The sequence below is a fragment of the Haematobia irritans genome, chromosome 4 (assembly GCF_050003625.1).
Source record: "Haematobia irritans isolate KBUSLIRL chromosome 4, ASM5000362v1, whole genome shotgun sequence".
Taxonomy (NCBI): Eukaryota; Metazoa; Arthropoda; class Insecta; order Diptera; family Muscidae; genus Haematobia; species Haematobia irritans.
In genome coordinates, this window is record NC_134400.1 from 64,155,358 (window position 1) to 64,183,138 (window position 27,781).

The window sequence follows — 27,781 nt, forward strand, 5'->3', positions numbered from 1 at the left end:
TCATTTTTAAAATCATTTATTAAAATACCCAAACAGATAAATTATTTTTGAAAGTATTTGATCACTACTATTAATGTTTAAGATTTTGTTACTAATTTTGACAGCAACTTCTGTTCCTTAGCTTGCCTTTTTGCCTCCTTTTGAATTTTTTTATCTTCTCTTTCCTTCTGTTCCAAAACCTCTTTAAAACGATCGTCACGTGGATCAACTTTGTATCCAAAATGTCTCCGAACCTCTTCCACAAGTCTCTCCTTTCTCTGTTTTGCAGCCAAAGCATCCGCTTCTTTCTTTGCGATTTTACTTTGCAATTCCTTCTTCCATGCGTCAAGCCTCTCCATATTTTTGGTAATTAATTCTTCCCTTTTTCGCATTCCTTCGTTTTTTTGTTTAATATTCAACATTGCATTCTCAATCAATGTGTTAACAGATTTTGGTTCCATTAAGGATTCATAAACCTGCTGCTGTATATCCGATTTGTTGTGAAAACATATACGTGGATTTACTCCGCTTTCTACACCAAAACGAGCAAATGCTTTTCTCTGGTATTTTTCACTTAAATGAATCCACGAACTTGGTTCTTTATAAGGTATCCGATCAAATAATATATGTAGGTGCTGTTGGAGGAGTCCAGATTTGTTACGGCTAACTTCTATATTTGTCCGCTCAGTTTCTGCAAAGTTTTCTAACGAAGTGGGCCGTGTATCTGATGAACACCAGAAGCGACATTGATTGCCAATAGGTTTTCTATGAAGTATTCTCCTAAATTTGATGCAGGACATTTTTGAAATCCACGAAATAGTTGTAGAACTTCACAAATTATTAGGTTATTACAATTATTCAACCTGCGTGAAGGTAGCGACGTCGCTAACTTTCGATAACATAATTATCGAAAAAATAATAGGGTGTCATAGAGACGTAAGAAATTGAATTAATGTAGGACGGACAGACAGGTTATGTAATGAAATTTATGTTTTTTCGTACTCAAAAACAATGATTATAAATACACTAGGGCTGTCACCCGGGATGTATTATTTTGAATCCCGAGACTTTTCGGGATCCCGAAAAATAATTCCAATTTGTTAAAATTGTGGCTTTTTATGACATTTTATTAGGGTTGTCCCCCGCACTCAGAGAAATGGTTGGTTGCAATTCGATCATTACAATAAGGAGATAACGACAGTAACTTATATTTTGTTACAACAACAATATTTTGCTTATTTCCCCCACTATATATACAACACAACGGTAAACAAGTTCACAAAAGCAAATAGGAATTCCCATTCGATTGGTTAGGTTACGTTAGATTAGGTGACAGCCCTATGTATCGGGCTCACTTATGGCGTTTTCTTTTCTTGTAAAAAATGCGCACTTTTTTGCATTTTACCCGGAAAATGTACTTTTTAGGTTCTTTTCTAAAAAAACAGGCAAAAGTGCGAAAAGGCTTTGAATTCTGTTGTGAAAATAGCGCCACGCATAGAGGCAAATTACGGGCATTTTCAGCACTGCCAACAAACGAGAGTGCTGCGATTGCCCTGCCTCCTTCTTTGAATTCTTTTCTGCCCGCTGATGATAGCATTTTTTTAGGTTGCTGGTAACATTTTAAAAATGCGCATTCTGTACAGACAAAATGAAGGCAAAGCACTTTTTTCAGAAAAGAAAACACCATTAGACTATTCAGTCCATTGTGATACCACATTGGTGAACTTCTCTCTTATCACTGAGTGATGACCGATTCCATCCCTGCCAACATTTCAAAGTTCCATTTCATCCTCATCGCTACCACAGACTCGTAAGTGACACTGCAACAATCGCCAACTGTGATAGTATTTTGCCATCACTATTCGCATGAAAGTATTTTGCCATCACTATTGTTACAAGAGTCATTTTATATTTTGTGAAACACCAAGCACAACTAGCTTCTTATAATTTATTTAAATAAAAATGATAATGAAGTGCTGAAAACATAGTTATTTCGCTTAAAATTGTGAAAGGTACATCGGTGAACAATTTTTGACTTTCCAAATGGAATAAAGTGATAGTTTTTCAAATATTTTCCAGACACGCTGCCTCCATTCGGAATAAAAGCACTCGCTGATAGACGCTACAACATGTAATTTGCAACTTGTATCTCAACATCAATCTTTTATTAATGCATAAAAATATGTTAAATGTGATGTGATAGTCGTATAAATGTTATATTTATGAGAATTTATAAATGTTTAATAAAATTAATAAACATCTAAACAATCGTGTTTTACTTGACCACAATGATTCTTTTACAACTATCTTACAATGCACTTTTTCTGATTGTTTGAAGGGGCTCTTATTGGGGTCGTTCTAAATTTATTAAAAAAGGCACCTAATAATTGCACTCATGCGATACTTTTTTGTAGTAACTTGGCGTGGTACAACTTCTCAATAGTGATGGCGCTTTTCCGACGAGTTTTGGATATCGTATACGACTGTTTTCGACGTAGTGGGGATTCTCAGAAGCGCCCCCAAATTCAAAAAATGTTGGCAGGGATGTTAAGCTCAATGACAAGGGACCTCCTTTTTATAGCCGAGTCCGAACGGCGTTCCACATTGCAGTGAAACCACTTAGAGAAGCTTTGAAACCCTCAGAAATGTCTCCAGCATTACTGAGGTGGGATAATCCACCGCTGAAAAACTTTTTGGTGTTCGGTCGAAGCAGGAATCGAACCCACGACCTTGTGTATGCAAGGTTACAATAACCAATGCCGATCAATTTAGTTTTATCCCTGCCAGCATTTCAAAGTTCAATTTCATTCTCATCGCTACCACAGTTTCGTGACACTGCAACAATCGCCAACTGTGATGGGGGAAGCGAATGAAAAAGTATGAAATGTACATGAAAGTAGTTTGCCATCACTATTGTTACAAGAGCCATTTTATATTTTGTGAAACACTAAGCGTAAATAGCTTATTATAATTGATTTAAATAAAATCGATGATTAAGTGCTGAAAACATAGTTATTTCGCTTATAATTGTGAAAACTACATTGGTGAACAATTGTTGACTTTCCAAATGGAATAAAGTGATAGTTTTTCAGATATTTTTCCAGACATGCTGTCTCCATCGGGAATAAAAACACTGGCTGATAGACGCTGCAACAGGTAACTTGCTACTGGTAACTCAACATCATTATTTTATTAATGCAAAAAATTATGTTAAATGTGATGTGATAGTCGTATAAATGTTATATTTATAAGAATTTATAAATGTTTAATCAAATTAATAATCATCTAAGCAATCGTGTTTTACTTGACCACAATGATTCTTTAATAAAAGAAAGACATGAAATTCTCCTAAACGAGGATTTTGGCCGAAATCCTCCTAGATCTCAGTAGATTTGCAATAGGCAAATGCAGTTGGCTCGTAGAGGATTTCAACAAAATCTCTTTCAAAATCTCCTATACTGCCTTTTACAACTGTGGTTTTAGTACTAAAAATGCGCTTTTGCAACCCTGCTCCAATTTTCCTTGTGGATGAGCGTGTGTGCGTGTGCACAAACGGGTTTGTGTTTGTGTTGATATATTTACAAACAGCTGTTAAATCTTCAAATCTACGAAATCTCGTTATTTTGCCAGTCCGAACACTTGAGATTTGTAAAGAGATTTTGGTTCTAAATAGCGAGATTTCGTGTCTAGTGCGAACGTAGTATTAGTTTTCACTTTAAAATGAGTATTAAGTTCGAGTTTAGCCGCTAAAGTGAAAACTAAATCAGCAAGAAAAGTCATAAAATTATACATAGTTGTTGCAAATTTTATTATAACTTGATGGGGAATAGCCCAAAGCAAATGTTCGTAAAGTTTGTTTTCCTTAAAGTGGATTAATTCAGAAAAGTAATCGTAAAAAATTGCGATTTTAGCAGCTAAACTCGAACTTAATACCCACCTTTAGTGAAAAATGACGATTTTAGCCGCTAAACCCGAACTTAAAAAAAGGCATAAAACCAACTTAATGGTGGGTATTAAGTTCGAGTTTAGCCGCTAAAATCATTATTTTTTCACGATTACTTTTCTTTAATAATCTATTTTAACGAATACAAAATTTGTGAAAATATGCTTTGGACCTTTCTCCATCAAGTTATAATAAAATCTGCAACAAATATGTATAATTTTATGCCTTTTTTACTGATTTAGTTTTCACTTTAAGGTGGGTACTATGTTCGGTTTTCGAGTTGAAAACCACTTTATTTTCGCGATTACTTTTCCTCAAATAATCAAAATTATAAATGAAAACAAACTTATTCCTGTAAAGTCTTTTCGAAATCTAGAGAAACAAGAAACAGCGCATCAATTGAGTTAATTTATCTGTTTTATATTGAACTGTTTTAATAAAGTAACCACGAAAATTTCAACGCGAAAAGCGGACATAGTACTTACCTTTAGCGGCTAAACTCGAACTTAGTACTCACCTTAAACTCGAACTTAATACCCACCGTTAGTTTTCACTTTAAGCTGAGTACTATGTTCAGTTTTCAAGCTCAAAACCAGCTTTTTTTCACGGTTACTTTTTTTAATTAATTAATTTAGAAATATAAAATTATTTACAATCAATTCCTTGGACTTTTTCAATCCATTATTTGGCAAGACTTGATCAATATATAATCGTCTTCATAAATATATTTGTACTTTTAATTTAGTGTTTTGGTGGAAAAACCGAACATAGTACTCACCTTAAAGGTGGGTATTAAGTTCGAGTTTAGCCGCTAAAAACGTTATTTTTTCACGATTACTTTTCTTTAATAATCCATTTTAAGGAATACAAACTTTGTGAAAATTTGCTTTGGGCTTTTCCCCATCAAGTTATAATAAAATTTGCAACAAATACGTATAATTTCATGCCTTTTTCTTACTGATTTAGTTTTCACTTTAGCAATTTTAGCGGCTAAACTCGAACTTAATACTCACCTTAAGGCCGGTACTATGTTCATTCTTGCGAAAAATTTTTATGGAAACCATTATTTCGCACATAGAAAGCGGCGTTTTTTTAGATAGCTTGGAGCGCTATTTTACAGGGAGCGATATTGGATTAAGTTGGTGGTTGTTGCTTGTTTTTACAAAATAACATTTTATTTTTCCTTGGGCAATTGATCTGCCATTCCTTTGATCCTTCGTATAGTTTCGGAACAAAAATATGGTCCGTGTTTGATTTATAAACCCGCACAAATAGTTTTTAATAAATAAATTATTTCTTAATTCACATTGCAAATGGCGCCGTGCTATAAACGTCAGTTTTTCAACACGAAAAAACAAAGTATCACAAATGGAAACAATTTCGCAAATTTATCGCATTTTTTGGTTTTGTATGGAGTTTCAACGCGAAAACCAACAGAGTACCGGCCTTTAAAGATCAAAACATTTAAGGTTGTGACCATTGTCTTTTCATTCAAACAAAATTCTTTTTGTAAATATAATAACATTTTAGATGAGGACAATTATATTTCGCCGCAAAAATAGTTCCTATCATATTATTTTGCTCTTCAAATATGATTGTGACAATCATGTTTCTTTTCTGCGTGTAATTTTAATACCACTTTATATCAAATGATTTACATCCGGTATTGTTGTGGTATTAACTATCACATCCCCTAACATCCCTGCCAACATTTTTTGAATTTGGGGACTCTTTTGAGAATCCCCACTACGTCGAAAACAATCATATACGACATCAAAAACTCGTCGGAAAAGCGCCGTCACTATTGAGAAGTTGTACCACGCCAAGTTACTACAAAAATGTTTCGCATGAGTGCAATTATTAGGTGCCTTTATAGATCAATTTAGAACGACGCCAATAAGGGACCCTCCAAACAATCAGAAAAAGTGAATTTTAAGATAGTTGTAAAAGAATCATTGTGGTCGAGTAAAACACGTTTGTTTAGATATTTATTAATTTGATTAAACATTTACAAATTCTTAAAAATATAACATTTATACCACTATCACATTACATTTAACATAATTTTTGGCATTAATGATGATGTTGAGTTACAAGTAGCGAGTTACATGTTGCTGCGTCTATCAACCAGTGTTTTTATTCCATGGAGGCAGCGTGTCTGTAAAATATCTGAAAAACAATCACTTTATTCCATTTGGAAAATCACCAAATTGTTCACCAATATACCTTTCACAATTTTAAGCGTATAATCTATGTTTTCAGAACTTTATTTTCGTTTTTATTTAATTAAAATATAACAAGCTGGTTGCGCTTGGCTTTTTTAACAGTAGGGATGGCAAATTACTTGCATGTACTTTTTGATGTACCTTTTCATGATGGTTGAAGTGACATTTACGAGTCTGTGGTAACGATGAGGTTGAAATGGAACTTTGAAATGCTGGCAGGGATATGATATGTCGTCGTTGATAAAAACTAATTGGTCGCCTTTGTAGTTTATTTTCTGCACATAAAGACTTGCGTGAAGATACCGACGTAGGTAACTTTTTAAATTACAACAAACACCGAAATGACAGGGTGACACAGAGTTGCAAAAACCATATAAAATGCAAATAGTACGGAATTTATCAACTGTGGTGGCCACAAAAATTATGGAAAAACAAAATATGACCACAAATTTTGTGAATATAATGAATAAAGATATGTTTAACAAAATTGTTAATGTTTAGCTGTGAAGGTATTACTACCACAAATTTTTTAAACTGTGATTTAAAACGGTATGAGCACCCTTTCCTCGTAAAACAAGAGGACAACCTCAAGCACCAACTTCGATCCTGGGGCCAAAATAATAGCTTCGTTCAAAATTCCGCTAATGGGACATCAAAGTGGAGGTCATTACCTACATTTTGAGGTATGTCATGTGTTCCAACAGTGTTTTTGAACGAAGATATCCCTGATTCCAAGTTTTCCACTGGGGGTGTTGAAAAAAACCAATCTTGATTTAAACTTGTGAAACCGTTTATTCAAATTTTGGTATCTTTTGGTAGAAGTTTTTCAACAATTAAATTATTTTTATGTATACTGACAATATGTGAAAAGTTATACAAATTTCAATGATATTTTGATTTATATAAAATCTGGTATGCACAAGTAACAATTATTAACATATTCTCCCCCACGTAAATTGACTTGGGAAATTTTCATAAATTTATGTGGATTCGACATCAATTAAGGCCAGTTTAGATATAGGTCGTTTGAGGATGCCGACACTTGTTCTAACATCTGCTGATCTTGATATGCCGTCTTTTCCTTTGTACAAATGGACTATTCGACCAAGTCCCCATTTTGATCTAGGAGCGTTCGTATCACATATGAGGACCAAACATCCCACATTCATGTCTTTAGTTGGTAGGCACCATTTCACGCGACGAGTGAGATCGGGGAGATATTCTCTTATCCATCTTGACCAAAATCCATTTTTTAAGTTTTGAGCCACTCTCCATTGTTTTCTCAAACTATTGAGTTTTGGATCGTAAGTTGCAGGTACTTGATTTGAGTTTGTAGTTCCTAGCAGGAAGTGGTTTGGTGTTAAAGGTTCCGGGTCGTGGGGAGTTACTGGAGTATGCGTAAGAGGTCTTGAATTTACTATATTTTCAGCTTCTAGTAGGAGACTGTAAAACACTTCGTATTTTGGGATCATATCTCTCATCAGTACATGTAGTGCTTTTTTAACTGACTGTATTAGTCGTTCCCATGCTCCTCCTGAAGCTGGGTCGAATGGCGTATTGAAAAGCCATTTTATTCCCCAAAAACATGACGATCTTTTAATTTGGTCAAAGTCTAAAAATTCAAGTTCATTTCGAAGCTCTTTTTTTATACCAACGAAATTTTTTCCATTATCGCTTCTTATTTGAGTGGGAATACCTCGTCTGTTTATAAAATTTCTTAAAGCAATTAGAAAGGCATCCGTGGACAAATCGGTTACAATTTCCAAGTGTATTGCCCTTACTGTGAGACACGTAAATAATGCTACCCATCGTTTTTCGTGTCGGCGGTGGAAAGACACATTAAATGGCCCAAATATATCTACTCCTGCATATGTAAAGGGACGAATAAATGGTGTTACCCTATCTGCTGGTAGTATCCCCATTTGTGGTTGAGTTGCGTTTGCCTTCCTTATTTTGCAAAGCACGCACTGATTTTCAATTCTTTTCACTAATACCCTAAGGGAAGGTATCCAATACTTTTGTCTCACCATTCCTATAACAGTCTCTGTGTTTTGATGGCATGTTTTCTTGTGATAGTATTCAACAAGTAAAAACGAAAATCTATGGTCTTTCGGGAGAATAATAGGTTTCTTAGCATAGTCAGACAGTATTTCGGCATTACCTAGTCTTCCTCCGACCCTTATTAGTCTTTGCTCCTCTATGTATGGACTAAGAGACACCATGGAACTGGATTTATCAATTGTCGTTCCTTCTAGCAGCTTTGAATATTCCTCCTGGAAATTTTCTTTTTGAATCTCTCTTACCAAGAAGAATTCTGCATGTTGTATTTCATCGGAATCCAATTCGTTTCCTTTTGTTGAATTTCTTCATATAATAGAAGCGAATCTCAAAATCCAACCCATGACGCGTATTACTTTAGTGTATTTGGATGACCGATTTATGATGGAATTAACAAATTCGACATTTTGTATTATTATTAATGAAAATTTCGACTTTAAGAATTCATCACTTCTATCTTTCATGTTCAACATCAAATTGTCTTTTGGCCAGTGCTTTTCATCTTGTTTTAGAAAGTCTGGACCAGTTTTTCAACGTCCCTGTGGTTCGTAATTGTATGAAAATCCTCTTGTAGCGGTATCGGCTGGGTTCAAGGCCGTGGGGCACCAACGCCAGTCTGTGATTTCGGAATCCTCTAAGATTTCCGAAACCCTATTTGCAACATACTGCTTATACTTTCTATGGTCTGCTCTGATCCACTTTATTACTGTGTGTGAATCACTCCAAAAGAAAACTTCGTTAACCTTTATACGGTCGTGACATGTTGTTATTGTTTGCTTCAATCTTGTTGCCATTACAGCGGATTGTAACTCTAATTTCGGTATCGAATGATAACGTATAGGAGCGCAACTCGTTTTCCCGGCTACGAATACGACGTCTGTCTTTTCTTTGTAAAGAACTCTCCAATAGGCCACAGTTGCCATTGCGTCTTCGCTTGCGTCGCAGAACATATGTAGCTCGATTTTCACTGCTGGGTCAATTGAAAAATAATACCTGGGTATTGCATATTGAGCGACTTTGTCCAAATTTTGAAGCCATTTTTTCCATTTCTCATTTATTTCTTCAGGCAAACTATCGTCCCATTCGACTCCACATTGCCATGCCTGTTGCATCAAAATTTTCACCGATATCATATAATCGGCAACAAATCCGAAGGGATCGAAAACGGACATTGAAGCACTGAGAAGTTCTCTTTGTAGGGATTACTTTCATTTCTAAAACTTCCTTTGGAACTTTGTGAAATTGAAGTTTGAAAAGAAATACGTCCAAGCGTGGGTCCCAATTCATTCCCAGAATTCGTTCAATGTGATCTTTACCAATATGTACAGTGTTATCGTTTGATATACCTAGGGTTAGCGCTACGGTTTTCGAATTTGTAACGAGATTATGCATAGTAAACCCCCCCGCTTGGTGAATATGTTTTATATTTTGAACAACCCTAATGGCTTCTTCGTTTGTCTCAAAACAGTCAACATAATCGTCGACATAGTGATTATTTATAACACTATACGAAGCTCGCGGGAACATTTCAGAAAACTCGGCCGCGTTAGTATTCTTAACATACTGTGCAGTACATGGGGAGCATGTAGCTCCAAAAATCATTCTCTGCATCACGTATGTCTTTGGCGGCTTGGAAGGATCTCCGTCTCTCCACAGGAATCTCTGAGCATCTTGGTCCGGGGTTACTATCTTCACTTGATGGAACATTTCTTTTAAATCGCCGCACACTGCAATTGGAGCTTGTCGAAATTGAAATAATACTTTAATCAACGGCTGATTTAAATCAGGGCCTGGAAGTAGAGCCTTATTCAATGAAATTTTGTCTACTTCTGCTGCGGCATCAAATACAAGTCGAAGCTTTTTTTTGGTTTCAGTTTTTACGCCAAAATGTGGCAAGTAAAAACATTTCCCGTTTCTTGTGGATGCTTCTTCTTCAGATAGAATTCTTGCGTATCCTTTGTCAATATATTCTTGTATTTTGTTCCTATATTCTTCAGCGTATTGGGCGTCTTTTCCCATTTTCTTTTCTACGAGTTTAAGGCGGTTGAAGGCCATGGCATACGTGTTTGGGAATCTTTCAAATTCATTTCTCCATAAGAGTCCAGCCTCAAATCTATCCCCTTCTTTTTTTACCGTTTGTCTAAGAAGCTCTAAAGCCCTTTTATCATTTGGGGATATAGTCGGCTCTGTATGGCGTATACCGAAAGTTTCAATACCAAAATATTCCTTCATTAGACTTTCTAGTTTTTCAAATTTATCAGGCTCGTCGAACGTATTTAGTGGCCGTAAGTGACAAGAAACAAAGTCCTTCTTGATATTTTCTTCCACTGGTCCATATACTAGCCAACCAAGTCTCGTTTTAGTTTCAATAGGTTCAGAAGGTGATCTCATCTTGGGTGTTTCAATCGGAACGGTTAGGAAGGCATGAGCAAGGCTGATAATCATCTTTGGCTTCACGTCATTATAGCTGGAAAAGGGACATTCGACTTTAGTTATCTTGTTATCAAATTTTTGCAGCGGCAAATCAATTTTATCTGTAGAATAGACATTTTTCATATTATAACGCTCGCAATCTGGACCTCTTCCACTTATTGTGATATCCACGATTTCAACACTTTCCCGCGATACCTGGCGATTAATCCATTGAATTTCTAAGACGTCTTTTCTACCTTTCAATCCCAACAGATTTTTTACTTCCTCGTCAATCATCGAAACATTTGCTCCGTCGTCTATAAATGCATATATTTCAACGGTCCGGTTTGAGCCATATAAACGCACCGGAATTATCTGAAACAATACTGATTTTGCGTTTACCTCTGCTAGACAACTTCGGGCTTGAGTTTCAACTACTTCGGTTTTACCTTGCTCCTTCGTTCAAAATTCCGCTAATGGGACATCAAAGTGGTGGTCATTACCTTCATTTTGATGTATGTCATGTGTTCCAACAGTGTTTTTGAACGAAGATATCCCTGATTCCAAGTTTTCCACTGGGGGCAGAACATAGATTCTACCATGGAAGCCAGGAACGGACTTCGTTCAAAATTCCGCTAATGGGACATCAAAGTGGAGGTCAATACCTACATTTTGATGTATGCCATGAGTTCCAACAGTGTTTTTGGACGAAGATATCTCTGATTCCAAGTTTTCCACTGGGGGGCAGAACATAGATTCTACCATGGAAGCCAGGAACGGACTTCGTTCAAAATTCCGCTAATGGGATATCAAAGTGGAGGTCAATACCTACATTTTGATGTATGCCATGAGTTCCAACAGTGTTTTTGGACGAAGATATCCCTGATTCCAAGTTTTCCACTGGGGGGCAAAACATAGATTCTACCATGGAAGCCAGGAACGGACTTCGTTCAAAATTCCGCTAATGGGACATCAAAGTGGAGGTCAATACCTACATTTTGATGTATGCCATGGGTTCCAACAGTGTTTTTGGACGAAGATATCCCTGATTCCAAGTTTTCCACTGGGGGCAGAACATAGATTCTACCATGGAAGCCAGGAACGGACTTCGTTCAAAATTCCGCTAATGGGACATCAAAGTGGAGGTCATTACCTACATTTTGATATATGTCATGTGTTCCAACAGTGTTTTTGAACGAAGATATCCCTGATTCCAAGTTTTCCACTGGGGGCAGAACATAGATTCTACCATGGAAGCCAGGAACGGACTTCGTTCAAAATTCCGCTAATGGGACATCAAAGTGGAGGTCAGTACCTACATTTTGATGTATGTCATGTGTTCCAACAGTGTTTTTGAACGAAGATATCCCTGATTCCAAGTTTTCCACTGGGGGGCAGAACATAGCTTCTATCATGGAAGCCAGGAACGGACTTCGTTCAAAATTCCGCTAATGGGACATCAAAGTGGAGGTCATTACCTACATTTTGATGTATGTCATGTGTTCCAACAGTGTTTTTGAACGAAGATATCCCTGATTCCAAGTTTTCCACTGGGGGCAGAACATAGATTCTACCATGGAAGCCAGGACCGGACTTCGTTCAAAATTCCGCTAATGGGACATCAAAGTGGAGGTCATTACCTACATTTTGATGTATGTCATGTGTTCCAACAGTGTTTTTGAACGAAGATATCCCTGATTCCAAGTTTTCCACTGGGGGGCAGAACATAGATTCTACCATGGAAGCCAGGAACGGACTTCGTTCAAAATTCCGCTAATGGGACATCAAAGTGGTGTGACGGCCACCATATAACATATGAAATACATTCCGTACAATTTTACCATTCATATGATTTATTGTACAACTTATAAACATTTGAAGTATTTCATTGGCTACCAGGGAATTTCTGACATGTCTCATATTCAGCGACGGTTCTTGGCGCAACACGCCTATATTAAGGCTGATTCGCCATTTTCCTTTATTAACTGTTGCCATCATCACGATTTGATAGGAAGGTTTCGGTAGAATTACCCTATACCTTACCAGACATCACGTCTAAAAATACCATTGTGTACACATGAGTGCCATCTATTGGTTAGAATGGGCAACGCACATATCATACATGGTTGTATAGAAAGGGGAGTAGCGAATGCAGAGTTGTGATGAAAAAAGAGAGTTGTGGAGACTGACCTTTCACAAAGTCGTGAGACAGGCATAGCACTACTGATAGCAACTCACGCTTGTCATTGGTGAAGTTGAAGTCAAAGCCAGTGTGTGCGAATAAGGTACTCCCACATAGGAGTTGAATTGGCAGTATTGTTGTTAGTGCGAAATAACCTGCAAATTTGAAATCGGCGTCGGTATATGGAAATATTAATTTTTTTCGGTAAAGTTTTGCAAATTATAGAACACTCTGGACGGGATTATAGTGTTTTATTTTTTTTTAATATAGATATTATTGCGACATTAATAAGTGGACTTATTGGATTTATGAGAACTTTTCGTCATTTTATGAAATACACCTCGGGTAAGAATAAATGAACAATGTGCGCCAGCACAAATGTTACATTTCTTTTTATCTACTTATTTGTATATGGTATATTGGGAATTATAGGATTTGTGTCGAGACTAAGGGAGTTTGGGATTAAGAAACCCTGTGCCACTACTGGTTTCACTAATTGGGGATTCACCTGCAAGTTGGTCTATGACGTTTTGGGACATATCTACCCTGAAGGCACTCGAAATCCCGAGGTTAATAACCTCTACTACACGGAAACAATGTTAAGTGAGTAGAAATATTCCAACATGCAGAAACAATATTCATATGAGCAAATTCATTAAAAATTTACCGCTCAAAATTAATAAACTATAAAAAATATTCGGGAAAAAAAGAGAACGTACATTTTGCATAAACCTTCTTACGTAACTTGAAATTCACGTGGCTTCACTATTTTTACGTCGCGATTTTGTAAAAACGGAACAGAAAATAAAACAACAAAAAAAAAGAAAAATCAGTAAAACTTCAAAATTTATTAAAAACGAAAATAATCTAATTAAATAAAAAAATTAGAAAAAAATTAATACAAATACAAAAATTAAAAAGTAAATTTTTTGTTGAAAATAAATATGTTACTAAAATTAGAAAAAAAATCAAATCTTTGAAACATATTTGGAATCGTATGTAATGAATTAAATCCTAAAAATCAATAAGCCAAATTTCTTGAAAACAATTTGAAAGCTTATATTGTGAAATTATATACAAAAGCAAAAAGGAAAAATCTTTAAGAAAATATTTGAAATATTATTTAAACATTTTTTTTTAAAGAAAACGAACAAAAATAAAATAAAAACAATTATGTACAAATAAATCGAAAAATTGCTACTTATAAAAATTTAAATAAAAAAAAAGCAAAAAAGCTCATATGAAAACCTGTAATCGATAAAAATCATTTTTGTATTAAAATAATAATAATAACATCCAAATACATTCTCAATATTTTGTAAAAAAAAAAAAAAGGATAAGTTTAGCGAAATAAAAAGTTTAAAGAATGATTTTGATAACATAAAAACTTAACACAATTTGGATTTTATTATTATCATTTCATTATTAATTTTTTTTATTATTATGTATTTATATTTATATTTCTAATTGATATCTAGAAGTAAGTTTATATACAAATTTATTTATACAAATTTTCACGAAACCCTTTATAACGAATTCGAAACAATATATTGAAATGTGAATCGATTTTTGAAATTAAAATGTGCTGAGTTTTTAATTAAAGGATTGAGGATGTAGCCGGTTTGTAAGAGAAGTGTCGCGTCAATTTCTTGGGAGATTCTTTATATAAATCAATGGCTAAAAAGGATCTCAAGGATGATCTATAAAAGGGTCATGTTAAGGGGGGGTAGCCTAACGAACCACATCCAACAGGTTCGATAAATCATTAATAAAATTCATTTTCATTTCCGGAATTGTATAAAAACATTTAAAGAATGTCCGTCTGTCCGTCTTTCTGTAATAAGAAATTCATATTTGAATTTCTACTTGTTCACAGTTAAGAAAAATTAAAAGAGAAATTATTATCAACACCTGGCACTTATTTTTAAATGGATGGATAATAACGGATCGAAACCCACATTTCCGGCGAGCTACAGCCGCAGCTTAAATTCATAGTGCCACCGTTATCACCACAAATCTTGTCCATCACATTTTGGCGCCCAGCAACGTGGGACAGTAGTATGGTTCTAGCTTGCTACGCTGTGCAAGTCTATATCATTTGAATTCTAAATAAAAAGGTATTAGTCTGTATAGTGCATTCGAACCATTTACTGTCTGCCTAAAGGAAGTGGAGTCTTAAATTTTTGCTACTAGGCATGGTTTTCGTAAACCCACTTTCTCCCATGTTTGAGTATACTAGATATGTTTGTAAGTCCCGGGAAACAAGTGTCTTTTGTTATACCAGTGTAGCGACATACATTGATAGATATTCATACATGGCTAACTATTTAACTTTTGACTATGTATAACTAATATAGTAAGTCATAATTAAATAATTAATTTTGTTTTGATTATTTGCTACTATATTTTTATACATAGATTGATGGTTAGATAGTTAACAATATATGTTTATATGTGTTGTAATTTGTGAAACCGAATTCTTTAAAATGTTTTTATACAGAAATTATAAAACAGATAACAATCCAATAAAAGAATAATCAAGAGAAAAGTTATAAAAAGTAATACGATTGTAGTTTCTGAAAATTCTAGAAAATGGAACTATTTATTTTAATGATTTAATAAATATAAAATGAATTTGAGAAAAATATGAAAAATTTCTTATATTATTATGGGAAATTAGACAAAACTTATTTACAAAAATATACAAATAAAAAAATAATAGAATAATAGAACAAATAAATTTTCCAAATTCATTGATTTTTTTTCGCCACTTCTCGAGCAGGCAGCTACAAAAACACCTCAATCTGATGAATCCTTGAATTATCTGAAAAAAAAAGAAAACTAATTTTAGAAAATTTTGAAGTTTGTTTTTTTTTTTAATTAACCAATTAATTCAAAAACTAAAAACAAAAAAGAAATGAATTGTTAAAAAAAACGTCTACGAATTCTAAAAGTTGAAAATAGTTGGTTAAACAAAAATTAAAACAAAATCTTATTGGGCCACTTTTACCGGTATTTTCGATTAACGTGAAAAAACGTTTTCTTTTAATTTTCAATTTGAAATTTACGTTAAACTTCGTCACTTTCAATATCAATACAAAGTGAGAATTTTGAGTTATACATAATGAAGCTTAGATCAAAATCGGCCAGTGATACCATGTCGAACATGACGAGAACTACGACAACAAATACAACAACAACTACTGCTACTGTGACTGCAACGACAGCCACTGCAACCACCACTGTTACGACGTTTACTACAACTGCTACTACATCGGCAAATGCTACCACTGGATTAGATATTGATCAAGACTTAACATTGGGTCCTAATAGTTTTTCGTCTACAGGGAGAGATAGTACATTTCCATCTCCCACATTCAGTAGCCTTACGGCGATTGGAATTAGAAATGATTTTCAGTCACAAAATCGTGAGATGCCAAATTCCAATTCAGTACAACAGAACTTCAACGGACTGTCAATTCAGGATTATGTTGCAGCCTCAGTAGGTGCTGCTCAGGCAGGTTCGATGAGGGAATTACAGGAAAGTCTTAGGAGATTAATACCGGAAATAGTAAGGGAGACCATAAGGTCTGAACGAGCATTGTCAGAATCGGACAGGAATCAGGCAGATCCAATATCGACGAACAATGTTCCACCACAACAAGTACGAGGACGAAATCAGCAGATTTCGAATGCACCAATAACGCACACTCCTCAACAACAACATAATTTGCCACCGACTAATTTTCCTCCGGGGTCACATAATGCTAGTTACCAAGGGGTTAATAGGACACCACAACAGGGACTAGGGCCAAAGTCAACAAATTCGTAATCCGTCGAATACTAACACATTTCAACAACAGCAACATAATTTGCCACCACCTCCCGTTTCTAACAATTTCCGAACTGGTAATAACCAGAACTACCAATTTCCATCTGATAGATTTAGTTATCCACCACCACCGATTTCTAATCACTGTCAGTCGAACCATAACCAGAACTATCAAATTCCAACAAATGGACCTATTTATCCACCACCACGTCAACAAAATGTGATTTCATCTTCTGCCTTTGGATTTGTCCCAAGGACACAACATACCCTTGATATTGATAAATGGGGAATACAATTTGACGGCAGTAGTAAATCTGTTAGCGTAGAAGATTTTTTGTTTCGTGTGGAAACTATCAGGGCTGATACTGATTGCCCATGGCCAGTCCTTATGAAAGGTTTTCACCGGTTGCTATCTGGAAACGCTTTCGAGTGGTTCTGGAATTTTCGAAGACAAAATCCGAATTGCGACTGGGATAACCTAAGATATTATTTCAGACGAAAATTCCAGAGATTCGAGAGCGATTTCGAAATACAACGCAGGATCATGGAGAGGAGGCAACATTTTAATGAAAGTGCGGATAATTTTCTTCAGGATATTTTGACACTAAATAATCAGATGAGAGTATCCATCCCAGAAAATGAATTGGTTAAGATTGTCAAAGACAATCTGAAGGATGGACTGGCTCAGCTGATATTTCCAATGAATATTGTCAACATGGACCATCTGTTAGAAGAGTGCAGGCGCGCGGAAAGAAATCTTTCCAAACGAAGCTCTTTTAGACCACAACAACAACAACAACAATTTCGTAGAGTGAATGAATTAGAATATTCTAATGATTTTCACTATGAACAACCACATGATTTCGGTCAAGACCACCATATTGAAGCATTAAGGCTAAGTAACCAGCCTGTGAAACAGCTTATATGCTGGAATTGTAGGCATTCAGGCCACACATTTGTTGAATGCGAATCCGAGAAACGCAACCTGTTCTGCTACAAATGTGGGTTCGAGAATGTTATTACACCGAACTGCCCAAGATGTATGGGAAAAGAACAGAAGAGCATGATGAGGACGGGGCCATCATGTTCGGATGCCAACCCGCCCCAATAAGTATTTCGGACTGTAACATTTCGTTACACGTTCCACACTCAGATTTTACAATTTACCCAAATGAGTCGTCAAATGAATTTATTAGACCAGCACAAAACAATCTAAACATTATCAAAGGAGATGAGTACAATTCTCAGAGCGTAGATATCACCCCTGAGAATCGGAAACCAAAACTGAAAGTTTTGACTCCATATGAAGATAGACTTTTGAATTACGAACGAGTTAGAGAAGAAATCTTCAAAGATTTCAAAGAAGGGCCGTCGGAAAGAATAATGAAAGCTAGGACGCGATACAACAATAGAAAAAATGAAAGAAAATTGTTATCCATTTCGAGCTTATGTTCAGATAATGATATAAGACCATATTTAGACGTCTTAATAAACAATGTCCCTATGAGAGGTTTAATGGACAGTGGTGCCAATGTTTCTTGTCTAGGGAAAGATTGTTTGGAAGTCGTTGATGAATTGGGTATTGAAATTTTTGATTTTAAATCCATAATTCGAACAGCAGATGGAAGAGGAAAATCTCATATCTCATATCATGACATTTTATTTGGTTCCTTCGCTGTCGCAGAAACTTATTTTAGGCTGTGATTTTTGGAACACGTTTGGGATCACAATTTCGTTTAAATATCCGAAAATCAATGAATTACATGTAACGGAAGGAAGCGGACCTAAGATACATGAGCTAAGCTATGAACAACAGATCCAACTTGAAAGTGCGAAACTAGAATTCAAATGTTTTAGTAAATTTGGTTTGGGAAAAACGCATTTGGAAAGTCACATAATCGATACTGGCGACTCTGAACCTAGGAAAATGAGATATTTTCCCATATCACCAGCTGTTCAGAAGTTGACATACGCCGAAATCGACCGTATGTTGGCTTTGGACGTTATTGAACCAGCTACAAACGCAGCCTGGAACAATAGAGTAACTCTAGTCATCAAACCAAATAAGAATAGGCTATGTTTAGATGCTAGAGAACTTAATAAAGTGACAAAGAAAGATGCCTACCCGTTACCAAATATTGATGGTCTTTTGAGCCGGTTGGGAGAAACTTTTTTCATTTCCGCCATCGACTTAAAGGACGCTTTTTGGCAAATTCCTTTAGAGGAATCGAGTCGGCCAAAAACAGCTTTCACAGTCCAAGGGAGACCACATTACCAGTTCAAAGTAATGCCCTTTGGACTGTGTAATGCTGCTCAGCGTATGTGCCGACTCATGGATAAAGTTATCCCATCCGAGCTCAAAGACAGAGTATTTGTGTACTTAGACGACTTGCTGGTAGTGTCATCGAATTTTCAAGACCATGTGGAGATGTTGAAGATTGTGGGTAGACGATTATCTGACGCCGGCCTTACGATAAACTTAGAGAAATCTAAGTTCTGCTACAAAGAACTTCGGTATCTAGGATACATCGTAGGCGACGGAAAATTGAAGACTGATCCCAGCAAGGTTGAAGCAATCACCAACATAAAGCCACCAAAAACTCCTAAAGATGTCCGCAAATTTTTAGGGAGCGTTGGTTGGTATAGGCGGTTTATACCGGATTATTCAACCTTGACTGCACCGATCACTGACACGTTGAGAAAGTCAACTAAATTTAATTTCACCCCAGAGGCTCACAAATCATTTGAATTGCTGAAGGTGAGATTAGTTTCGAGTCCTGTTTTGCGAAGTCCTGACTTTAGCAAACCATTTTTTGTTCAGTGCGACGCATCAAATGTGGGAGTTGGAGCTGTCTTGTTCCAGAAAGATTCGGAAGGTGAAGAACATCCTATCGAATATTTCTCAAAAAAGCTTAACCCTGCTCAAAAAAATTATTCAACAACGGAGAAAGAGTGTTTAGCAGTGGTTTTAGCTATTGAGAAATTTCGACAGTATATTGAATTGATGGAATTCACAGTCATCACAGACCACTCCAGTCTGCGATGGCTGATGAAACAACAGGATCTCCATGGAAGACTCGCACGTTGGAGTTTAAAACTTCAGGGTTATCAATTCAATATAATACATAGGAAAGGTTCGAAAAATGTTGTCCCTGACATGCTTTCGCGTCTAGATATGGAGGAGCTCAGTTTTGAGAACAATGTTTTTATAGACTTGAGCTCACCTGAATTCAGTTGCCCCAAATATGAGGAGTTGAAAGAGACTGTAAGACAGAACGAAGGACAATTACCGGATTTGAAAATTGAAGACGATATTGTTATGAAGAGGACGAATTTTAACCGTGGAGATATTGTGGATGAAAACGATTGTTGGAGAATCTGGTTACCAGATGGTCTCACTGAAAGTGTTGTCAAACGTTCACATGAGATAAATACATGTCATGGTGGAATAGGGAAGACGATCTACAACGTGAGGGAGTTTTTCTATTGGCCAACATTAGCAACCGACGTCAGAGATTTTGTGAAAGATTGTCAGAACTGTAAGGAGAACAAGAATCCAAAGCAAATTCTCAGACCAACCATGGGTCAAGAAGTAAGGACTGAACGTCCATTCCAAAAAATATATGTGGACTTCCTTGGACCGTATCCCAGGACACGTAGTGGTAACACACATATATTCATTGTCCTGGACCACAGAACAAAGTTTGTTTTACTTAAGGCTATGCCTAAAGCAACTTCTAAAGCCATCATAAAATTTCTAACCGCCGAGGTATTCCATAAGTTTGGAGTTCCAGAAACTCTGCATTCCGACAACGGAAAGCAATTTACTTGCGGATCATTCAAGGAACTCTTAAACTTATATGGAATTCATCATATGCACACCGCTATTCATGCACCTCAATCTAATGCCAGCGAAAGGGTTAACCAAAGCATCCTGAGTAGCATAAGGGCATCATTGGAAAAGGAACAGAACAAATGGGATGAGGATTTGTCACAAATAGAGTGTGCATTGCGGTCGACTATTCATTCTTCGACTGGCGAGACACCCTATTGTGCGCTTTTTGGTTACAATATGGTAACACATGCACAAGCTTACAAAATTTTGAAAAAATTAGGAGCTTTGTCTGACGGCGAGATCATAGTGTTACCGCAGTCGTCAAGAATGCAAATTATTCAAAAGAGAATATCTAAGAAACTTCATGACGCATATGTAAGAAATGAGAAGTATTATAATAAACGAGCGCGAGAGATTAGATTTAGAGAAGGTCAGGAAGTTTATCGGAAAAACTTTGTACAAAGTAATTTTTCTAAGGGTATCAATGCCAAATTATGTAAGCAATGGCTCAAGTGCAGGATAAGAAGACGCATTGGGAAGAATATGTATGAAGTGGAGAACTTGAATGGGAAACTGATAGGTACAGTTCATGCTCAGCACCTAAAGGTATGATATGTTCATGAAATACTTGCCTGGGTCATGACGAAACTTTATTTGAATTTTAGGTGAAATACCACTATTGAATGTGTACAAGGCATAGTGGAAGTATTTTTTTTTTATATCAGGGTATATGATCGACAATGAAATGTAAGGAATGAGAATAGACATACGCGTCGATGTACCAAAAGGGACAAAGGAAAAAGGCTACCTAATGTTCCAACTGTAACTACATTTAAGGGCTAGAACTACAAGTGATCACTTACTGTACTTACAACACAATAGTAATCCAATGGCTGGGGATTGACTGACATCTAGGAGTATTTGACACCTGCAAACATTGCCGTATATTCCACTATTTATCTGAAATAAAGAATAAACATATTAATGAAAGTACAAATAGTTAGCGATAGATACCAGGACACGATTCTTTTTTTTTTTTTTTGAAATTGTCTCGGAGAGTGAGGTATTGGGCCTGAATGAATCTACAACCGGTCAGCAATCAGTCTATGTGCCTATATGTAAATGTTATAAAAAGGTTTTTATTCAGAAGTTTGACACAATTCAAAGAAAAGTTAGAAAGGAAAAAAAATAAAATAAAAGTGTTTGATTTTATATTGATAATATTTATCGATAGCATGCACAAAAAAAAATCTCGAAAACTTTTCCAAGTAGAATCGTAGTCGAGTTTTGGAAAATGTTCAATTAAAATTTAATTGATTCAACAAATTCATTTAAAAAAAAAAAAAAACATTCACAAAAATCTATAGTAAAGATTACTATTTTCAATTGGATCAAATTATCTTCTTTGACCTTCCATTAATTGTTTTTTAATTGATACTGTCATTTTTGTGATTGGTTATGTTTAAATTTAAAAATTAATTGGATCAACTGATTTTCATAATTGAAGCAGATTTTTTTTTTGTGTGGTTGGACCTTAAGATCCATCGTGCATGAAAAAGGTATCACAAGTTTAGCTTGAGGAGCTGCTGGCTCAAAAAGGAATTTTGCCAACATTCTATTTATAGGATTTTTGTCAAAGTTTCATTTCAATAGGAGTTTTTCTCTGAGTTTGTTTCTACAGGAAATTACTTTTCAATTTTTTTGCTGTCAAAGTTTCAGTTCTGTACGAAATTATGACAATTTTCATCTTCATACGAGATTTTATCAAGATTTTATTTCTATAGGAAGATTCAGGGAATGGTTGAAAGAAATTTTGTGAAAATTCCATTTTTACAAAATTTTCTCTGGATGCAAAATTTTGAAGTATTTGTATTTATTTTGAGAAAATTTCCTATGGAAAGAAAATTTTGACAAAACAGAAATTGAAAACATTTTCTATAAAATTTTGAGAAAACACAATGTACAGCATTTCAATAAAAATAAAATATTGAGAAAATTTACAGTAGAAATAAATTTTTGAGAAGGTTTCCTACAGAAACAAAAATATCCATGGAAAATTTTCTGTAGAAATAAATTTTGACAAAGCTTTCTATAGAAGTGAGATTTTGACAAAAAGTTTCTATAGAAATAAGATTCTAAATTTTCTATAGAAATTTGATTTCATTTCTATAGGAAATTAAGTTCTATTGCTACACAATTTTTCTGTGAACTTCAAAATGTTAGAAGTATTATTTTCCAGGTTTTCATGGGATTAGATAACTGGGCAGAAATGTTTTTATATAAAAATTTTGTTATAATGTTAGTGCTAAAAAAATTGTGCATAATTTAACTTCTATAGCAAATTTTCCCTATAATATAATTTTGTTTAGTATCTTTGCAAAATTTTATGCACACCTTTTTTGCAACTTTTAGTTTCTATAGTTCTTCGTTTTTGTTTGATTTCGGTAGAAAATTTTGGTGAGATATATTACGTAGGCTGGATATTCCACAATCAGTAAATCATCACTAGATCAGATATTTGCAAGTTTTACTTGATTGGCTGATGCTATAATATAAACATCTGGTTTCACAGTTTTGTAGATGGGTGCAGACGACCGAATCCTAAATTATTTATTGCCACACATATACAGAAACACAGAGGAAAGTCTAAATTATGTTAGTCATAGTTAATTTTATTTTGAAGCAATTGTGTTATTGCCTAGTTTTGTATAGTAAATTTTCTGCTAATCAGATTAACATAATTGTAATTTCACAAAGGTTCATACTCATTAGTGTTTCGGTTAGTAAATTGTTTATTTAGGGCTGCGTCACTACTTCGTGAACAGATGAATAGTTCCAATTATCATTTTCAATTATTTTCAAGTCTTATATGTACTAAAAGTTTTCTTTATTTAATAAAAATTTTAATTGGAATAGTTAATATTTTCATTAAATATGTTAGCATTTGCAAACTTTTTTTAATTGGAAACTATTTTACCCAATCGGTTACCTTGATGTTTGTTCCCAAACAGTATTTGTACCAATCATTGGTAACTCTGAATAGTGTTCCAATTATGGGTATGTTTTTTGTAAAGCAAAAGTTTTGGATTTCTTTCTTTCCTCCTCCCGTAGGGCACTTGGGTGGTGGTAGTCCCGTACAAACACTACAGATAGGTATTTATTAATATAGGTATGATATGATAACATCTGAATTATATAATTACTCCAAATGTAGTTGATGGCCATTCGGCTGTGTGTTACATTTGCCATATGGTATACGATCCGACTGAAACTTGATGCCAGGGAATGGCCATTTATCAGCTTTACGGCCGAGCAGGGATATAGGCATTCGTATGATGGAGACCGTCCAACAGTCCATGAAATGTTTTCCAACGAAGCCATTTAACACAACTCTTTCACATGGACACGTTTGTTGGTTGGAAAATGGTCAGCATTTACGCCGTTTAGTGTAGGCTGTATTTCTACATGTATGTAAATGCACAAAATGGCATTTGTATTTTTTAGAAAAGAATTTAGCCCGTGTGCTAAGTGATTATATTTGCAATTAATTTTTAGGCTTAGTATCGTAGTGTTTGCAGAATTATTATATTTGTGGATGCCAGAGACGCTATGTAATATGATGCAAACCTTTTAATTTCTTCTTGGCTTCTGGTAATTCCGATTAGTGCCAACAATGTATTACTTTACGATACGTCTTGGAAACGCGTAGACGATACCTAAATGAATGCGTTATGGGACAGCGAATACTGACATTAGGTCTGTTCGCGCGATTTTGTTAATAGGATCCGGGTAGTTACCCTGCCAGCATTTCAAAGTTCCATTTCAACCTCATCGTTACCACAGACTCTTAAATGTCACTTCAACCATCATGAAAAGGTACATCAAAAAGTACATGCAAGTAATTTGCCATCCCTACTGTTAAAAAAGCCACTTTTTTGTGAAACGCCAAGCGCAACCAGCTTGTTATATTTTAATTAAATAAAAACGAAAATAAAGTTCTGAAAACATAGATTATACGCTTAAAATTGTGAAAGGTATATTGGTGAACAATTTGGTGATTTTCCAAATGGAATAAAGTGATTGTTTTTCAGATATTTTAGAGACACGCTGCCTCCATGGAATAAAAACACTGGTTGATAGACGCAGCAACATGTAACTCGCTACTTGTAACTCAACATCATCATTAATGCCAAAAATTATGTTAAATGTAATGCGATAGTGGTATAAATGTTATATTTTTAAGAATTTGTAAATGTTTAATCAAATTAATAAATATCTAAACAAACGTGTTTTACTCGACCACAATGATTCTTTTACAACTATCTTAAAATGCACTTTTTCTGATTGTTTGGAGGGTCCCTTATTGGCGTCGTTCTAAATTGATCTATAAAGGCACCTAATAATTGCACTCATGCGAAACATTTTTGTAGTAACTTGGCGTGGTACAACTTCTCAATAGTGACGGCGCTTTTCCGACGAGTTTTTGATGTCGTATATGATTGTTTTCGACGTAGTGGGGATTCTCAAAAGAGTCCCCAAATTCAAAAAATGTTGGCAGGGTAATAGACAACTTTATCATTTAGATGTGTATGTAGGCTTGTAGAATACTTCTGGTGAGGTTATTAGACATAGTATCAGTTTCTTAATTAACTAACAAGGAAATAAAACCATATTCAAACGTTACTTGGTGTCCGACTTCGTACTTCCCAAATTTTGTTTCTTCATTGCTTCCGAACACAAAAATTTGGCTTTGTGACGGCCACCATATAACATATGAAATACATTCCGTACAATTTTACCATTCATATGATTTATTGTACAACTTATAAACATTTGAAGTATTTCATTGGCTACCAGTAGTGGGATTCTGTATTTTTTCACGATAATCGCATCGTTTACGTTGTCTACGAAAAAACGTGTTTGCACTAACGATCTTGTCATTCTGTACCTAATCTGTAGCAACTGTTGTTTAAGCTGCGTTGTGCTTGGCAACCCTGCTACGAAAAACGGTGGAATGACAAAACCAGTTTGCAAATTTATATGAAATACACAAAGCCGGAAGAGAAAAATGGTCGATATTCTCAATCTATATGAAATTCCCTTTAGTTTAAGACCATTTAAGGCAGTTCCGACCGACAAAATTCTTAGAACGGTTTAGAACCTTCGGATTTTTAAAATATTGCAGAAAACTCTTTTGTAATAGAGAAGGGATCCATTTTTTCCTATTAAAAGTAAAATACATTATTAAAGACCCTAGTTTACATGAATGAAATTTCTGCTGATAACGTCAATTCATTATAGAAAGTAAACAACCAAAAAATCTTCGTTGTTTACTTAACGACGTATTTATTGTTATCTGCCCAGAAAACAACACAGCCGATTTTAAACGATTGTAAATGTAGTTTAAAAAGACTACCGAATAGCTTAGTTGTTATTTTTCTTGTTATCCCTTCTTAACGATGCGATTAATCGTTAAAATTGAATACAGAATCCCACTACTGATAGTCTGTAAAGCGCATTAGAGAAATGCTTATACACAATACGCTTTCAAAAATTTTTTCAAAGAATTAGCTTAGAATTCAATTTGAGAAATTGTTGAGAAAATGGCGTTCTCAACAAAAAACGGATATTACCCTCAATAGTAGAATTCAACACGTTAGCAATAATTTCTCAACATATTAGCAACAACTTTTCAAACTAAATTTCATTTTAAAGGCCGGTATGCACCTCTAGCGAAAAATTTCAGTCCCATAAGAAATACATTGCTATTTATGCTAACGAAATTTTCGGTAGCGTTCAATTTCGTAAGCTGGTACGCACCTCTAATGAAAATAACAGGGTTGTCAAAAGCATATTTTGGCAGCAAACATTTAATTTATTACAATCATTGTGTGCGTAAAAGTTTTAAAAGGTCTGTAAATAATAAACAATTTATTTGAAGAATATTTGGAACATATATTAACAATTTTTAAATGCGATTAGCTGGTTTAAAATTTGTGTACACAGCCCTGTTTTTTTGTTGTAGACTTAAATAAATTTTTGCTACCGAAAATTTCGCTAGAGGTGCATACCGGCCTTAATGCTTCAAACCTATTGGAAAATGTGTTGAAGGCAAGCAATTTGCGAGGCTATTTGAATTAACAGGTTGACTGATAAGTCCCCGGTCTAACTAAGAAAAACACATTTTTTTTGTCAAAATTCGTTTTTATAATTCAACATAGTTCCATTCAAGAGCGATACAACGATTATAACGACCTTCCAATTTTTTGATACCATTTTGGTAGTACTCCTTCGGTTTTGCCTCAAAATAGGCCTCAGTTTCGGCGATCACCTCTTCATTGCAGCCAATTTTTTTCCCTGCGAGCATCTTTTTGAGGTCTGAGAGTTGATGGTTTTCCCTTCTCAAGATAATCGATAAAAATTATTCCATGCGCATCCCAAAAAACAGAGGCGATTACTTTGCCAGCGGACTTTTGAGTCCTTCAACGCTTCGGAGACGGTTCACCGGTCGCTGTCCACTCAGCCGACTGTCGATTGGACTCAGTGGTGTAGTGATGGAGCCATGTTTCATCCATTGTCACATATCGACGGAAAAACTCGGGTGTATTACGAGTTAACAGCTGCAAACACCGCTCAGACTCATCAACACATTGTTGTTTTTGGTCAAATGTGAGCTCGCGCGGCACCCATTTTGCACAGAGCTTCCGCATAACCAAATATTGATGAATGATATGACCAACACGTTCCTTTGATATATTTAGGGCCTCTGCTATCTCGATCAACTTCATTTTACGGTCATTCAAAATCATGTTGTGGATTTTTTTATGTTTTCGTCGGTAACCACCTCTTTCGGGCATCCACTGCGTTCACCGTCCTCCGTGCTCATTTCACCACGCTTGAATTTTGCATACCAATCAATTATTGTTGATTTCCCCGGGGCAGAGTCCGGAAACTCATTATCAAGCCAAGTTTTTGCTTCCACCGTATTTTTCCCCTTCAGAAAACAGTATTTTATCAAAACACGAAATTCCTTTTTTCCCATTTTTTTTTTTTCACAATAACAAAAGTTGATTCACAAAAGACGCTCTATCTCACAAACTAATGGACTTACAGACGTCAAATTTTGACACGAATCATTTGAAGGTTGGTACTATATAAAAATAATATGCATTTAATACTAGCGACGCCATCTATGTGTCAGACCGGGGACTTATCAGCCAACCTGTTAAAGTTGAATATGGGATTCACCATGGCTGAACAAGAAGGTTAAATCATGGGCCCATATGATTACAAGTTTTTTTATTTCGACAAAATT

At 35.3% G+C, this 27,781-nt stretch overlaps 4 protein-coding genes and 2 long non-coding RNA genes across 8 annotated transcripts; 1 reads left to right on the top strand and 5 right to left on the bottom strand.

Annotated features, from left to right (window-relative positions):
• LOC142234053 (large ribosomal subunit protein mL64-like) lies at positions 1–884 on the bottom strand. Its single transcript, XM_075305124.1, has one exon. The coding sequence runs from the start codon at positions 777–779 to the stop codon at positions 78–80; it is 702 nt and encodes a 233-aa protein (XP_075161239.1). The 5' UTR covers positions 780–884; the 3' UTR covers positions 1–77.
• A 4,993-nt stretch (positions 885–5,877) lies between these two features.
• Positions 5,878–6,448, bottom strand: LOC142234528 (uncharacterized). The gene is made up of 2 exons (XR_012721638.1): positions 6,149–6,448; positions 5,878–6,091 (listed from the first exon to the last, which is right to left on the bottom strand). It is a non-coding gene; the product is annotated as an uncharacterized LOC142234528 (long non-coding RNA).
• A 679-nt stretch (positions 6,449–7,127) lies between these two features.
• Positions 7,128–8,549, bottom strand: LOC142235464 (uncharacterized). The gene is made up of 2 exons (XM_075306720.1): positions 8,546–8,549; positions 7,128–8,497 (listed from the first exon to the last, which is right to left on the bottom strand). Exons 1-2 carry the CDS (start codon positions 8,547–8,549, stop codon positions 7,128–7,130), a joined length of 1,374 nt encoding a protein of 457 aa, XP_075162835.1.
• Positions 8,550–8,735: 186 nt separating this feature from the next.
• Positions 8,736–10,914, bottom strand: LOC142235466 (uncharacterized). Its single transcript, XM_075306721.1, has 2 exons — positions 9,412–10,914; positions 8,736–9,308 (listed from the first exon to the last, which is right to left on the bottom strand). The coding sequence occupies exons 1-2, from the start codon at positions 10,912–10,914 to the stop codon at positions 8,736–8,738; spliced, it is 2,076 nt and encodes a 691-aa protein (XP_075162836.1).
• A 4,452-nt stretch (positions 10,915–15,366) lies between these two features.
• Positions 15,367–24,129, bottom strand: LOC142233612 (uncharacterized). Of its 3 annotated transcripts, none has more exons than XR_012721452.1 (4): positions 23,670–24,129; positions 22,861–23,609; positions 21,339–21,578; positions 15,367–15,623 (listed from the first exon to the last, which is right to left on the bottom strand). XR_012721452.1 is itself a non-coding variant. In XM_075304602.1 (4 exons), the coding sequence occupies exons 1-4, from the start codon at positions 23,822–23,824 to the stop codon at positions 15,586–15,588; spliced, it is 435 nt and encodes a 144-aa protein (XP_075160717.1). In that variant the 5' UTR covers positions 23,825–24,126; the 3' UTR covers positions 15,367–15,585. The 3 variants fall into 3 exon arrangements, 2 of the variants coding, with proteins under 2 accessions (XP_075160717.1, XP_075160716.1); XM_075304602.1 differs by having other exon boundaries at positions 21,339–21,426; positions 23,456–23,609; positions 23,670–24,126; XM_075304601.1 differs by having other exon boundaries at positions 21,330–21,426; positions 23,456–23,609; positions 23,670–24,126.
• A 293-nt stretch (positions 24,130–24,422) lies between these two features.
• On the top strand, positions 24,423–24,771 carry LOC142233613 (uncharacterized). Its single transcript, XR_012721453.1, has 2 exons — positions 24,423–24,500; positions 24,558–24,771. It is a non-coding gene; the product is annotated as an uncharacterized LOC142233613 (long non-coding RNA).
• The last annotated feature ends 3,010 nt before the right edge of the window (positions 24,772–27,781 follow it).